The sequence below is a fragment of the Styela clava genome, chromosome 1, assembly GCF_964204865.1.
Source record: "Styela clava chromosome 1, kaStyClav1.hap1.2, whole genome shotgun sequence".
In the NCBI taxonomy this organism is placed as follows: Eukaryota; Metazoa; Chordata; class Ascidiacea; order Stolidobranchia; family Styelidae; genus Styela; species Styela clava.
The window spans coordinates 13,081,322-13,097,318 of NC_135250.1; the positions used below are offsets into that span (position 1 = coordinate 13,081,322).

The 15,997-nt window shown below is 34.9% G+C and overlaps 1 protein-coding gene across 5 annotated transcripts in view; it reads right to left on the reverse strand.

Annotated features, from left to right (window-relative positions):
• The window catches only part of LOC120346223 (uncharacterized), a 34,115-nt gene extending 26,048 nt beyond the window's left edge, over positions 1-8,067 (reverse strand). For all 5 annotated transcript variants that reach the window (XM_039415945.2, XM_039415938.2, XM_078110097.1 and 2 more), the window contains exons 1-10: positions 7,874-8,067; positions 6,711-6,856; positions 5,426-5,533; positions 4,638-4,747; positions 4,030-4,151; positions 3,751-3,861; positions 3,217-3,320; positions 2,291-2,447; positions 785-922; positions 345-466 (exon numbers count right to left, since the gene is read on the reverse strand). In XM_039415945.2, coding sequence (XP_039271879.2) covers positions 345-466; positions 785-922; positions 2,291-2,447; positions 3,217-3,320; positions 3,751-3,861; positions 4,030-4,151; positions 4,638-4,747; positions 5,426-5,533; positions 6,711-6,856; positions 7,874-7,912 — 1,157 coding nt within the window. In that variant the 5' untranslated portion in view covers positions 7,913-8,067. The remainder of the gene's footprint in view (positions 1-344; positions 467-784; positions 923-2,290; positions 2,448-3,216; positions 3,321-3,750; positions 3,862-4,029; positions 4,152-4,637; positions 4,748-5,425; positions 5,534-6,710; positions 6,857-7,873) is intronic.
• Positions 8,068-15,997: the final 7,930 nt, after the last annotated feature.

The window sequence follows — 15,997 nt, forward strand, 5'->3', positions numbered from 1 at the left end:
ATATATGTTCAAAGGCGTGACAAGAGACTGTAAAATACATACATATGCTTGTTACACTGGGTAAAGCAATATATGGTGTATTTCTCAATAATCTCTCATAAATCACATGACTAATATGTGAGTATCTTGCTTCACACGTTTTGTCCTGGTCAGTTGCGGGTCAGTTCGATTCAGTAAATAAGGGAAGTCTCTGATTACATGTGTATTGCATTCAAGTAATCAACTAAAGTGGCATTTACATCATTCAATAGGAGATTTACATCCTCGAATTGAAGTGGAATAACATAGTAAAATAAAAACATTTGTTCAAGAATTAACGATGGTATAATAAAATATATATCAACCTCAACTCTGTTCCTTTCGCAGAGTCAGTATTCAAAGGATTATTATAGGCATCTGACAAGCAATAATAAGTGTCGATGCAAGGTTCCAAATAGAACACACACAGGAGACAGAGTCTGCACACCTGAAATAAAATTACCCATTAGGAAAAAAAGGAAAATCACATTTAACAATTACAAACAGTGAGTTAAAAATGTGACTCAATTTTAAAATACAATGAAAACAATGAATGACAATATAGTTTCAATACCCAAAGAACATAAATCAATGTTATATTGTTTGTGTGAAATTAATCTTATCTTATTTTATGTTATACATATATGATATTGGAAATATGACGAAATTATTACAAAATTGAAATTAGAAATAAGTTTAGCTGCAGAAAATAATTTCAGGAAACTAAATTGTTGAAATAAATTTACCATACAAGTATACAACTTACTGTCGATTTGGGAAGCAATTTTGCAATTGTTTCCAAAATTTTTATTTTATTCGAATTGTCATTATCTTCTTCATCAGAAAGAAAACGCAATGCACACATCAATATGTCGACACAAACTTCCCGACTCACATCTCCAATCTACAGAGAAAAAAAATAGTTTCTCAAATTATTTTTTTATCAAAATTATAATTTTACAGAGAGCAGTCCCTGTTATATACATATTTCGGGAATTTGCTGCAGTATATTTATTAAAAACAAACACAAAATATCGAAACCATCGAAAATGTAGATATTAGATTCCTTGAATCGAAATTCAAAAATTCACTGACAAACCTTGAACTTGAAAATAATTCTACTTGCAATGGCATGGTATTTGTGTGGCAAACAAAAGCTATATTGATTTGTTATATATTCAACTATGACTAAATAGAGAACAGACAGTAAATTTCTTGCAGTATTAAATAAACAATTGAGACTTTTATTCTATACCAATAATAGCTCATAAAATTGAAATGGATAAGACTATACCACATCCATGAAAATATTGGATGCACATATACATATAGAATCTACAAGAGCATTCTCACATTATCAACAAAGCAATCTGCTAATTGGTTTTTAAACATTCTATGACAGCAAACCAAACAAAACCATCTTTTCGTAAAATAACAAATTAGGGTTTCATTATCAGTGATTCTTTCTTGTTTGTTTTTCAATTCACATACGTGACAAACCTCACGACAGTATTACCCAGTACTCAATGAAAATTTATAGGACAATGCTACTAGATATGAAACGAAACCAAATAAGGCAGAGGTAATAGATCGCTTGAATGAAGGTTTAGAACCCAAAGCACAATTTCATTATAGGTAAACAGCTGATATATCATTAATTGAAAAACTTATTTTTTTTTAATAATTAATAATTATTGTGGATAAGGGAGAAAAATATAACATTTTATGAATGTTTGTCACTAGCTCGGAAAATTCAAATTTTATATATCATTACACAAACATTCATGCAAACACAAGTGTACTAGAGTAGTGATTTTCAACTGGTGCTCTGCGAAAGATTTTGTTCTGGGCCAAATTGTTATGAGAAACTGAGTACTTGAATTATGGTTCTATTCAGCATTTTGTGGTCTGACCTTGGAAAAACTCTTAATCGCACTTAGCTCTTTGTAGATTTGGACCAGAATTTTATTTGGGTCTTATTCCAACTTGAGCACAAACTATTGGCCTTTTTGCTGTTTCGTTTTCGTGTCAATACTCATTGAGGTGAATATTATTTAATTAGACATTTTTCGCGAAAAATTTGAAATTTCCATTTGGTGTTCCAAAAATAATGAGTTAAAAATCACTTTACTAGAGGCATGATATCGCAAGTGTTTTGCGATAAGTGTTCGATGGGTTTGTGAGTCTAACAACATTAGAGATATTCGCTAATTCTTTCTCATATCTACTACCTGAATATATAAACTATTTTTATGAAATTAATAATTAATACCATTTCCCAAATAACTTGCATCAGAATGAGATAGTGAGTTACAGATGATGGTCCATCATTCTCTTTTGACAACAACATTTTAATATAAGACAGGAAGTCTGATGCTGAACCAGAACCAGACAATTTAATTTCGCACCATTTGTTCGTCATTTTTTCACTGTAATAAAATAACACAGTTTAACAATGAAAAAAAATTACCATCTATATTTTGTCACATAAGTTTATATGTCGATAAGTAGTGATATAATCTTATATGAGAATAGGTAGCATTAGGTTAACCATGATTTTTTAAAGGGCAGTGAAATAATCTTATATTATAAACTTATCAAAATACTAAGATTCCAAAAAAGACAATATTCAATGATGTTGACTGACCAGAAAAACTCTGTCACACATAATTTATAGCTAATGTACTCTCCAAATTTCCAGATAAAACTTGTACTGTACATGTGTGTATGAATCAACAAAGTGTATATATATATTGGTGTTTTCGGTTCGCGCAGAAATTAGTGATTATTTGCATTAGAATTTTCTGATCCATTGCTATAACATGAAATCGGAAAACAATGAAAGGGTTAAAGGGTGCATTTTATCAATATCTTTTCCATATAAAATTTTCTTGAAAAAAAAGGTTTTCCTGAAACCACTCTTGCTTACTCTGTAATGTAAGCAAAGAAACCCAAGTATGAGTGACTTTAGAATTAGCCTCTGTATAGTGACCAAAAGTAATAATAAGAGAAGAATATAGAAACATTTTCTAAAATAGCTCAATATACAACTCCCTATGCACCGTTTGGCCATAGGATATGAAATACAACTTATGCTGATGAATGCGAAGTATTGCAACACAGTCGGGAAACATGTTTCGATTATGATGGCAACTATATATCATTTCTCAGAAACGTATTGATGCAGTTATTACTCACATGGTTGATGTGACAATATCGTTTTCCCAGATATAAGCAAGCAAAATATCACAAAATGACGACATTTTTTCATTTTCCCCTGCTTCTTCCAGTTTTTCTAAAACCTGCAAAGTGAAAAAACTTCAACATAGAGTTCTGCGTAAATATGTCATATTACAGTTTCAAAATAGAACCAGCCGACTAACAAAATTACGAACAAAATGCAAAATGATAAAAATAGAATAGATAGAGAAATCCAGAAAGACACAATGCAATTCAGAAAGTAACTCTGACTGAATGCAAACTGAATTTTGATTACCGTAGTATTCTAGTTTATTACTATGTACATTCTCCAACAGTGATGTAAAATGTGACCAAAATGAAAAAAAAAAAAAAGGGAATGTTATCTGTAAAAAAAAAATAACAACATTTACTGAAGGGCAGGACAAAAAAAAGAATAACTATTTATTCCTTTCATCTAATAGCAGCAATACTGAAAACACGTAGGAAATGGAAAAAGTTTGATTTCCTAGCATTTATGATTAATAAACAAACCGTTAATGAAGCATCAAAATCGAAATATTTGCAGTTTTCCCACAAATCTTCATTACAGTTGAACAGAATGTGCATTTGAAAAGTTTGTTGAAAAATGCCGCTTTCACGAAACTGTAGAATAAAGTTAGCAATTAGCATTATCAAAGTTAGGTGGGATTAAATGATGAATACCAGGGTTCCCAATTGAAATATTTAAGAATTGATAATTTTACATCACATTTTGTTACTTGTCAAATATGATATGTAGTAAGTTTTATATCACCTAAGACGACAGAATACCTTTTTATGCTTCATTGCAGCCAGTATAAGTTTGGATGCAGAATCATTTTTTGAACATTGTTCAAGAGCGTGCAATCTTGCACACAATGCCTCCTCATTTTCTTGAAATAAGATGTCACCAACTAAATATGTAAAAGATCAGAAAAAGATTATGAATCAAATAAGATACAATGTTTCCAACCAGATCCCAGATAAATTTTGGTAAAGACAGGTATTTGGTATTCAATATAACATAAACTAGATAGCCTATGATCTCACAATTCATTTATTAAGCTTTGAATTTTATTTTCTTAAAAGGCAGTCAAATCCTAGCGAAGTGCAAGAAAAAACATTGCTTGTATAGGCTATTCATTTATTATCGAACTATATGCTTTTCAATTAGTTTCCACATAACAGCCTTGCTTTAAGCTTCATAAACAATAAATGTATTACTTCATGAAATATATTGATTCCTAATTTCCTTTCATTTAAAAAACGTTGACATTTTTACCATTTCCTGACATGGCAATTTATGGTTATGATTAGTTTTGATGTCCTGAAAATAATTGGAAAATACAATCGATGATTGTCAGTTATTTTAGAACTGAATGTTTTAATTGACTGCTTACGTTTTGTAACATCGACATCCTCTTCCTGTAGTAGAGATTGAAATATGGGATGCCCCCAAGCACCATTAATTGCAAGATTATGAAGTACCAAAAAGTTTTCCTTAATCTCTCTGAAAACAAAGTACACTGGTAATTATCCTAACTATTTAAATGGTACTCCCGTAGTATGTGTACCAGGTTGGGGTTAAGCCATAAAACTATGCTGATTTTGTTATTTTAGTTCTATTACGAGTTCGGGAACTGTATGTGTTAGCCATGTGAATATACACCCGTCCATAGGCTTTTGTACCTTTACACAACTTGATTTAAAGTAGGCGAACAGAATTAGTTACCTCCATATTAGTACACATACTTCTGAAGCGCTTTTGAATTATATAACATGACTATAATGAGCATTTACACCTTGATTATCTCTATAAATACAGAGAGTGCACTACCACTAGCATACACACACAATCAACGATATTTTCTTTTGCACAAATCTGTACATCAGCAATTCAGCTAATCATTCGAATACAAATAATGTGACATTAAACCACATTAGATTTTCTTTCAGAACAAGAGAAGCTTTGGTCTTATTCTTGCTATGTCAGTGTGGGTTGCCGTGGCTCAACACAGTTTTAGAAAATTTGGTTTGACAGATAGGAACTTGCTACAGCTACATATTCAGAAAGGCATCATAAATTATAAAATAAAGATCTCATTCATCCGAATTCTTGTATTTTAATATTTATTTACTTAAACAATGGCAAGAAACTGCACGAGAAAAATAAACAATTCGCACTTACTTGATTGCATTTTTTTCCTCTAACCAAGGTCTGAGTAATGTATCAAATTTTTTCAAAGCATTCGTATCAGGAGGTTGCTCAATGCTGGTCATAGCTAGCAAAACCGACCTATCGACACAAAAATGATAAACCAGTTTGTCATATTTTTAATTTTGACGCTCTAAGCATTTTGATAGAAATCCCTAGTACTACCATATAAACATTCTGCAAATTTTGTTTAAGTCATTTTTCTGAACAACACCATTCAGATAAATTTAAGATTAATTTAACCTAAACTATTCTGATAGGAATAATTTATAAAAATAGAAAGACAAAACATGGAATGATTCAAAGATGGTATTATCGGTACCTCAATTCTAACAGTGCCGGCTATCGAAAAAAAATGAAGACATAGCAAATAGTAGCCTATATACTGGTAAATGGTAATGCTTTTTGATAAGTCATTCAAATTCATCTACTGTAAACCGAAGACAATCCCTTCAAAATCAGATATTACCGCCAGCCCTTATGGTACTTGGCTCTTAGTTATGCAGTCATATTTGACTAAACAAGCTAGTGCAGTTGAGTATCTAGGGCAGTGCTTCAACCGGGTATACGCCTATACGATATACCCTAGTCTATACTGGACCATAAGTTGGGTATACAACTGATAAAGGGTATACGAAGGGTGTACAGCCTAAGACAGGGATTCTAAACTCTTATATAATAAATTATAAAATATTCAAGCAGAGACAACAATGCAAACGCGGCGCACATGAAATATAAAATGTCATTTACGCAAAGAACCGACGTGAGCACAATGTTACATCACAAATTATATAGATAAAGCTGTCACTTGTCTGGGTTGGTGATTTCGGCTGCCATGCACTTTGTCTGATTTACGTTGAACATTATTCCCATTGGCGCTAAGGAAGTAAAATTTACAACTTGCGGACATTAGCCTATTAAATTGCATGATGGTATTGCAGTACAATATAATATGCTTACAATTTAATGTTTATTTAAGCCTTAAATAAACATTGGTATTTGTAAACGAAACTATAAATATAAATGAGTATAAGTGAAACTCGTATTCATTACTAAACTTTGGGACCTCCTGAAGTATGCGCAACGAGGTGGCGCACAACCTGAACTCAGGTTGTGTACCAGGTTAGGATTCAGGTTATGCAACATCTTGGTGCGCATACTTCAGGAGCACCAAACTTTGTGCTCATATTATTTTCCGCACATGCATGATGAAATCTGTTAAAATCAATTTCTTGTAACTTCAAACTTGAAACCTTACCGCATCAATTCCTCCCATGTCGCATTAATAGGTTTAGACGATGGCTTGTTGTTTAAGCGCTTGGCAAAAACATTGAGTGCTGCTCCATAAGCATATAGAAGTCCAGATGATTTATCACTATAGAACTCTATCTGCTTTCTGAATTCCTTTAATAAGCAAAAAAATGAATAAATTAAGACGAGAAATCGCATGCGACATGATAATTTAACCCACCATATATCAGTAGGGCACAGTGTTCCGATTCCAGGATGTCCTGCCATTCGGTTCAATAAAACAAACACTCTATTTGTCTTTGAAACGAGGGCGTCTGACACGATGGCAGACGCAGCAGATCATGCCATGCTTGTCTTTTAATGTGGGGGATCTTTAAAGAATCGAAAAACTGTGCCGTACTGTATTCATTCATGTTTATGGGCATGAATGACATTCAAATGTATTATTTGATGAAAAAAAAATTCAGTACATACAGTATATATCGATATTCGATATCATAAATATTTTCAAATAATTTTTATATCTATTTTTACATTCAGATGGGCTCAATAACTGCACAAAACAACGTGAAACAACGCTTTCTATTCATACAACATGTGCGTAGATTGTAATTTGTAAAAACTTCACTGTTGAATATTGCATATTTTAAAACAATCATACTTCACACTACATATTTGATAGAAACCTCTGAAAGAAAATAGTTTAAATAGTTAATTTAGGTATTGAAAAGTACTGAAAATATAGGATACATAGCATAACACAAGTAAAGGAAGGTTGCTGGAAATCAGAAAATAATTACTTTGGACACTATGTCCAAAAAACCACATAGGAATTAATAAAACCCCAACAAAGAATCCCTATATAATGCAATAAATGCATCAATTTTCACCACCATAAAATTGTTCCAGCTAGGAATCAGAATCTCCGCTGTTCATAGTACTAAATCGCTGCTTCAGAAGTATGTATACCAATTTGGAGGTAACTAATTTTGTTCGCCTATTTTACATCAAACTCTGTAAAGGGACTGAAACCTATGGACAGGGACAGACTGTTCCCAAACTCGTAATTCAACTAAAATAGGGAAAATCGCAATGAAATCAAGGACTAACTCTAACCTGGTACACATACTTCGGGAGCACCACTAAATCTGATAAATGAAAAATGCAAACCTGTTTAAAATTTTGACACATTCGTTCATCTGTATCCATGGTTATTGATATCTCAGATGCAATCTACACAGATCTATCACAGAACTTGTTGATGTAGCTACAATATGCAGATGTGACCAAACAATATCAACCCAAATGAAGAATTTCCATCACATGGTAGACCATTAGGTTATAAACTTTAAATTGTAATAAAGACACCTGTAAGATGTAACATTAAAAATGGAATAAATTAGTATATATAACAATGCATCATTGGTGGGAGCGTATTTTTTTCAAGCACTACCAGCCCATAGAAAAAAGACAAGAGAGTGGGGCCCACTGGAGTAGGTGCGATCATTGGTGCAAATTCTAAAAAAAAATGGGGTGGTATGGTTTAGTAGGCCTACCACATGCACTTCTAGTTGGCCTGGCTCAGCAATTTTTGCATATGTTATTCCTAACCCCCACCTGACTATGTCACCAAAAAATTACGTCATTGCGGCGTCACAGTGGCATAATAAGTCACTCCAAAGTATGCGGATGGTCGTTCGGAATGCGCACACCGATCTCCTGAAATCGAGCAAGTTATTTTTCTCGTTTTCGCGTCGCAACGATCACAATATGAGAGATTGTCGGCGTAGCGAGTTGTTATCGGCGGCGCAGATGCCATTTCGAGCGATCGTAATTATACTTAGGCAAGCTCTATGACGTGATGGTGGCGTCGCAGTGACATAATTTTTGGATGACATAGTCAGGTGGGGGTTAGGAATAACATATGCAAAATTCGTTATGCTATGCCCACTAGAAGTGCTTGTGGTACTAAACTATACTAGACCAAAAAAATTGGTGCAAACTCTGAAATGCAATCATTTATCTGCATTACGTCATTCAATTAGGCCCTCTCATCACCTCTCCTCGCCCGCCCCGGGCTAAACATCTTAATCCAGTACAGCACACTATACAAATCGGGTGACATTGTCCCGTTTCAGAGAAACCCATTTTACAGATGATCAGACACCCCTCCTTTGGGAGACGTCTGGACTTTGATGTCCCTCAATATCGTTAATAATACAGTATAATGAAGTTGCGCAAAATACTACAAAAAGCGCAATCTAGTAACATCATCATTGAATTCCTTGAGAAAAAATAATCCGATTTACCGAAGGAGAAAAAATTTTACCGTAGCATTCGACAGATTTTTTTGCAAAAATCGGCAATTTTGGTCATGTGACGGCTGCGATTAATTTAGATTATTATTGAGACAAGCATGGCGCGATATGAAGCTTCTGACGTGGTCCCAGACGCCCCTCGTTTGTGAGACACATGGAGTGTTTGCTTTATTGAGCCAAATGGAGGGAAATTCTTGGAATTTGGATAGTGTGCTGTACTGTAATCCTATATTGCACAATACAGAGAGAGGCAGCAGAGGTGGAAATGAAGATTTATGGCTGCGATATCCATTTTTTTGTTCTTATTACTTTGTTTGAAAAAGCCTTAGAAACAAAGCAAGCTGGAACAGATCTCGATATATAGGTCTGTATCCGGTCTACTTATGTTGCTAATCTAAAGCCAGCATACAGTGGATTTTTAACCATTTTGGTGAAGCGAACCCCCAATTTAATATTCCAGAGGCTCGAGGAACCCCGGTAAGCCTGTTTATTACTTTAACTGATAAGATAAGGATTCCATATTTATCCTGAAAGAAAGTAAAGCCGATAAGACAGCTCAAACATATGGGGAACCACGGCCTCTCATCCGATTATAAGTTTACGTTGAGTATGGCTGTATGGCCATGGGGTTAGTTAGCCAGTTATTTGTTCCAGATACATGGACTTGATGGTGGAGGGAATTCGAAATGAACGATATAAGGAGCGGTGAATTATTTGTAAAAACAAAACAATGTACATTTCTATAACAAAATGGCAAATGGATGTATCAAAAAAGAAATACAAATCATGTGTAATCAATTCGCTGGAGAAGAATATACTGATATAGAAAGTGAAGTGTCAAAAGAACTAGTACGGTAACGGAAAACACAATACCAGCAGTAAAGGAAGCGAGTTTGGCGGTCATGACATCAAACCTAATGGTAGCATCGAAACAAATAATAATCACACGGGGGAAAAAAATCTTCCACAGAAGTGAAAAAGTTGTGTAAACTAATTACCGGTACGGTACTTACAGACTTAAGCTCGAAGCTAGGTGCAACGAAAAGCATAACCACGAAAAGATTGATAAATATTTACAACCGTCTTTTATTCATTGAATTACATAAACTAGACCAGGGTCAAAGGGTGGTTTTTGTGGCCCGCGTCGCATTTGCACAAGGGTCTGAGGGTAAACAAAAAATCGCATTTGGTGTTGTTTCGTCATAAAAATAACCAGAAAAATCTTCTGACATATTGTTACATCACTAATGTAATTGAATTGACTGGTGTTATGGTTAGCTGAAGCAACTAGCGGTAACTCTAAATTGTTACCTGGTTTCTATATTTTCGGTCGGGAATATACGGTACCGGTACTGCGGTATGGGAGAAAAAATATCACAATGCTTGCTTAATATGATAACTAAAACGGCATTTTCCCCCGTACAGCCGTATGGCACTTTCTCCGTTATGAAGATTTCGAAGTGTTACCGGTACCGGTACCGTACATATAGTAAAACTTTTGCACAGTTTAAGTGAGTTTTTTCGCGTTTTTGCATGTTTTAGCTTGATAAATGACAAATAATGACTAATGTGTTTGGACAAAAAAAGTGTTTGTTTTGTATTTCACTGTTTACCTATTCTTAGCACTATTGCTGTATTGTGGCCCGCGAACAATACAAAAATTATAGTGTGGCCCGCGAGGCCGACAACCTTGGACCACCCTGAACTAGACTATACCTTTATACCGGTAGCCTTCTATAACGTTATATACAGAAATACCAAGGATACTGGCAAAACAAACTGCTACGGTACTGTAGATACCGGTACCGGTACCGGTATTGGTACCGTACCGGTATCAAGTTTAACGATATTGATAGACTTGATACTGATAGTAATAAGGCAATAGGTATTTGATATTAGTTGAACAATGCACATGCATTAATATACACTTTAGGATTTGAATGCAACTCGCGGGGACCCCTGGACTGTTACCCACGTTCCGGCAAACGGCCGAGAACCAACTTGCCTAATGTTAAAAGTTCATGGACGCCATCTTGTGCCATATTTTGGAAACGCGAAACAATGAGGTCTTATGGAAAAATTTTGTCGTGTTGTTGTACCGAATCGAATAAGTCCGCTGTTATAAGAGCTAGAATGAAACCGAAGGGTGGATTTTGAACTTTAAGATATATGCTATCTAAATATATAACGCAATCAGGAATAAAAAACTATCTAATGCGTTAAATTTGACCACAAACACAGCGTAGAGCCATTTTTGGTCATTTTTTCAAAGATTTTATAGTGATACGCCAATTTGAGGCTGTAAAATGTCTCCGCAACAATCCTACAATGAATCCTACAATCCTACAATGAACAACAACAATTGATTCACAATGATCAAAAAGGATTTACTAAGGGAAGATATATTGGCGAAAATGTAAGATTATTTTTTAATGTTAGAGACTTTTTGAAATATAAAAGGCTTCCAGGAATAGCACTCAACTTGGATATAGAAAAAGCTTATGATTCTGTTTCATGGAATTATCTTTTTCAAGTGTTGGAATTTTTTAATTTTGGTCAAATGTTTATTAAGTGGGTCAAAACTTTATATTTTCAAAGTCAAAGCACTGTTGTTAATAATAATTATAGTTCAAGAATGTTTCAAGTTAAGAAAGGTTTGAGGCAAGGTTGTAGTCTCTCACCATATATGTTCTTATTAATAATTGAAATATTTGCATGTAGAATGCGACAAAACCATAATATACAAGGTATATGTCTCGGAAATACAGAAATTAAAATTTCCTTGTTTGCAGATGACGCAACAGTATATTGTGATGGGTCACAAAAAAGTATTAAAACAGTATTTTCTGAAACCGATAATTTCTTTACCATGTCTGGGTGCAAGATAAATACGAATAAATGCCAAGCATTATACCTGGGTGCAAATAATAATTGGCAAAATTTTCCTATGCAAGACCGAGGACTTCAGTGGAACCCTAGCTGTTTTAAAATTTTGGGCATTAATGTGTGTGGAAATGATACGGATCTTTTTACTGTGAACCTTTTGCCAAAACTTCAAAAACTGAAAATGGTTGCACAAATATGGTCCAAAAGAAATCTAGATTTCCTCGGAAAAATCACTGTGATTAAATCTTTGATGTTGAGCTTATTGATTTATGTAGTTTCCATCTTACCAGTAATACTGCCCAATAGTTTTATAATGGAAGTAAATAAGATATGCCATGAATTTTTATGGGGTTCAAAATGGGAGAGAATAAAACGTAAGACATTAATTGCACCTGTGAAGGAAGGGGGGGTCAATATGCTTGATGTGGAATCATTTCTCATTGGTCAAAAATTAAGATGGGTTAAATGTTTAATAAATGACGAAATTGATGTCTCATGGAAATCCATAGAAATGTTTTTCTTGAATTTGTATGGAGGAAAGGCTTTATTTTATGGAAATGTATATCCGCATGGAGTGTATATCAAAAATATGTATTCCAGATGTTTGAGAGATACTCTGTACTATTGGTTTATTTTCAAATCCAAGATTATTAGGGATGTAAGTCATTTACATGAACCTTTGTGGTTTAATAAAAATATAACTTGCAAAGGAAAACTTTTATATATGGATGATTGGAATAGTAAAAATATTTGTTTCGTTGAAGATATTTGTGATTCTAATCAGCAACTTGCAATGTTTCCGTATGTTTTTCATCATTATTGTTTTTCTAGTTTTTATGATGACATGCTAGCGTATTTAAAAATTATATCATGTATACCCCAGCAATGGAAAACTAATTTATCAAAAACCTCACCAGTCAATCCACATTTTAGTCTTATCGAAGATATTAAAAGCATTGATAAAACGTCTCGATATATTTATGATAAGCTTTGTAATGAAAAAATTTTGCCGCCAACTGAAAAAATAGAAAAATGGTCAAAAGAATTGTGCAGGAACTTAGATAATTGGTTTACATTGTATGAAAAAGTTTTTTATTGCTCTATTGAATCCAGACTTCGTTCATTCCATGTCAAATTTGCCTTGCGAGCAGTGCCCACTAATGACCTGCTATATAGAATAAATAAAACACAAAGTCCAAAATGTACATTTTGTAATATGCATGTTGAAACCGTGTTACATTTATTTTATCTCTGTGAATTTGTGCAGCAATTTTGGGAAATAGTTAACGCTTGGCTAACCGTTGAGTATGGATTAAACTTCAATTTGACACATAGAGAAATGTTATTGGGGGTAGGGCAAAATCAGGGTATAAACTGTGTTTTATTATGTGCCAGATATTTTATATACAAATGTAAACTGCGTAATGAAAGGCCTCAATTTTGCCAATTTTTATATATGATAAAAAATATTATAAACTGTGAAAAGATTATTGCAACTAAAAATGGTAAACTGTCAATCCATAATAAGAAGTGGAAAACTATTGTGTGCTCGTTTTTTTAAAATGCAATTGTATTTGTGCTATTGTGTCTATATAAATGTGTTGTGATAATGTGATGTTTTTATTATTAAAAAAAAAAATGTATGTAAAAAAAAAAAAAAAAAAAAAACAATCCTACAATGTCATTTGTTCTTCTAGCGCAGCTTGGAGCTGAGCAGTAGGGCATTATGGAGCTTGGCAGACGAAAAATGTTAACCAGAAAATAGAAACGGCCATTGAGGCAAAGTTGGCTCGGCCGGTAATTTCGACGAATAAATACAACTTTTCATCTGTGACGTCATAAGGAACGCCATTGTCAAATGGTTAATTATGACGATCAGAATGGCCAATTTACTTCGGAAGCAACTCGGAACCGGTATACTTGTCTTCAAAGACAATTTAATGTACTATAAATGTAATTTGGCCAACATGAAACGATATAAGCATGTACGGCTAAGATTCTACTTCAAAACGCGAACTTCAAAATTTTTCTACCTCAAATATTAGTGAAAATAATAGGTATGTTCCAATAATTGTGTTGGAACTTTTCATAAGGCGCCGTGTTAAATTGCCGAGAACAATAGGCACAAGATGGCGTCCATTGTCTGAGCGTTGCCTCGCTTTTATTATATATACGCTTTGGTTCCGGTAGCGATGGCGGAATGCCATTTGAAACCACTGCTTGTGATAGTATCGTGTCGTTTACCAACAACAGCAAATGCAGTTTTAAGTATTCTGTGGCGTCTGCAGCCAAGTGTAGTTTTAAGTATTCTGTGGCGTCGCAGCTGTCGTCTGCGGTTGCAAAACCATGGCGATATTTCCATACCATGGCCGCTACGGCCAAACCTATGGCGACTGACTTTTTAGCTGCCACAAACCAATGACGAGATGCCGTTACTGCGGCAGCAAATTGAAAACCAATGGCAGGTAAAATTTTGCTGCCGTAACCACGGCAGGTAGGGCGTAAAGACAGGGCTGTCCCTCATGGTGACAATTTTGGGTAAGTTGGAACGTTTTCTTATGGATACAGTTTTGATAGATTTGGGGTTAGGGTTAGGGTTTAAGTAGATATAATTCCGCATGATCAATTAAAATCTGGTACATCAATTTGTGAATATACTGTTAACACTGATTACTGAATACCAAGACTAACATACCACTGAATACTGAATAGCGCTATAAAATCATGGCAAGAGCTGCCGCGGTTCGTTCATGGCAGGAACTGCCATGAAGTGGTAAGAACTGCGCCTCTCTGAAGCTGCCGCAAAATCATGGCGGTATTTCCATACCATGGCCGCTACGGCCAAACCTATGGCGACTGACTTTTTAGCTGCCACAAACCAACTACTAACATACCGCACAAACCAATGACGAGCTGCCGTTACCGCGGCAGCAAATTGAAAACCATTGGCAGGTAAAATTTTGCTGCCGTAACCACGGCAGGTGGGCCGTAAAGACATGGCTGTCCCTTATGGTGACAAATATTGGGTAAGTTGGAACTTTTTCTTATGGATACAGTTTTGATGGATTTGGGGTTAGGGTTAGGGTTTAGGTAGATATAATTCCGCATGATCAATTGAAATCTGGTACATTAATTTGTTAATATACCGTTAATACTGATTACTGAATAGCGCTATAAAACCATGGCAAGAGCTGCCGCGGTTCGTTCGTGGCAGGAGCTGCCATGAAGCGGTAAGAACTGCGCCTCAGCGACAGCGATGAAGGCCATTTCTTATTCTGTCATTACTGTCTTATTACTAATAAATAAATATCGAACCACGACGGGACACGGGATGTTAGTCGTTGACCACTACACAAAGTTGGGACACTCTTCACTTTCATCTACTTATTTTGATGAAAATTTTAAACAGTCATAAAATTGTTATTGTCTCTGTTACTGCTAATTATTGTTAAACAGGCAGTTTAGCTGTTTTTACTTGCTTTACATTTTAAATAAATATATATATTGGGTACTATAACATGCGCATGTATGGTTGTGTTTGCCTTACCCAACAGTAATTGGAAGGATTTACATATTTATCCCGGGGGAGAGGAAAGCCGATAGGACGGCTTAATCATCTTAATCATATGGCGAACCACGGCCTCTCGTCCGGTTAACGGTCCAGGGATTAGTTAGCCAGTTATTTGTTTTCGGAAGCATGGACTTGATGATGGAGGAAACCGTAACCGACCAGCGGTTACGTGAACCACCCTACGGCGGCGAGAAGTCCAGCAATCCTTTTGCACATGATCATCCCTGCGAACCCACGAAGGGTAATCAGAGATGCGGTGGCGAGCGTATTCCTAACGCTTAGCACGATGCGCCACACCGCCGAGCCAATTGAATTACATGGATATAGTTTTCTTTAAATACGTGTTCACATTCTGACTTCTGCATGCGCAAGTTATTTTTAATGTTGGATTTTTATTATTACGCATTCATGGTTTTTGTTTTCCATTAGGGTAGAGTCATTCATTATCACATTCACAGAGTCAATAAAATAGAGGCATATTCAACTCATGAGCATTTCCAAATTTATAAACGCGGACGC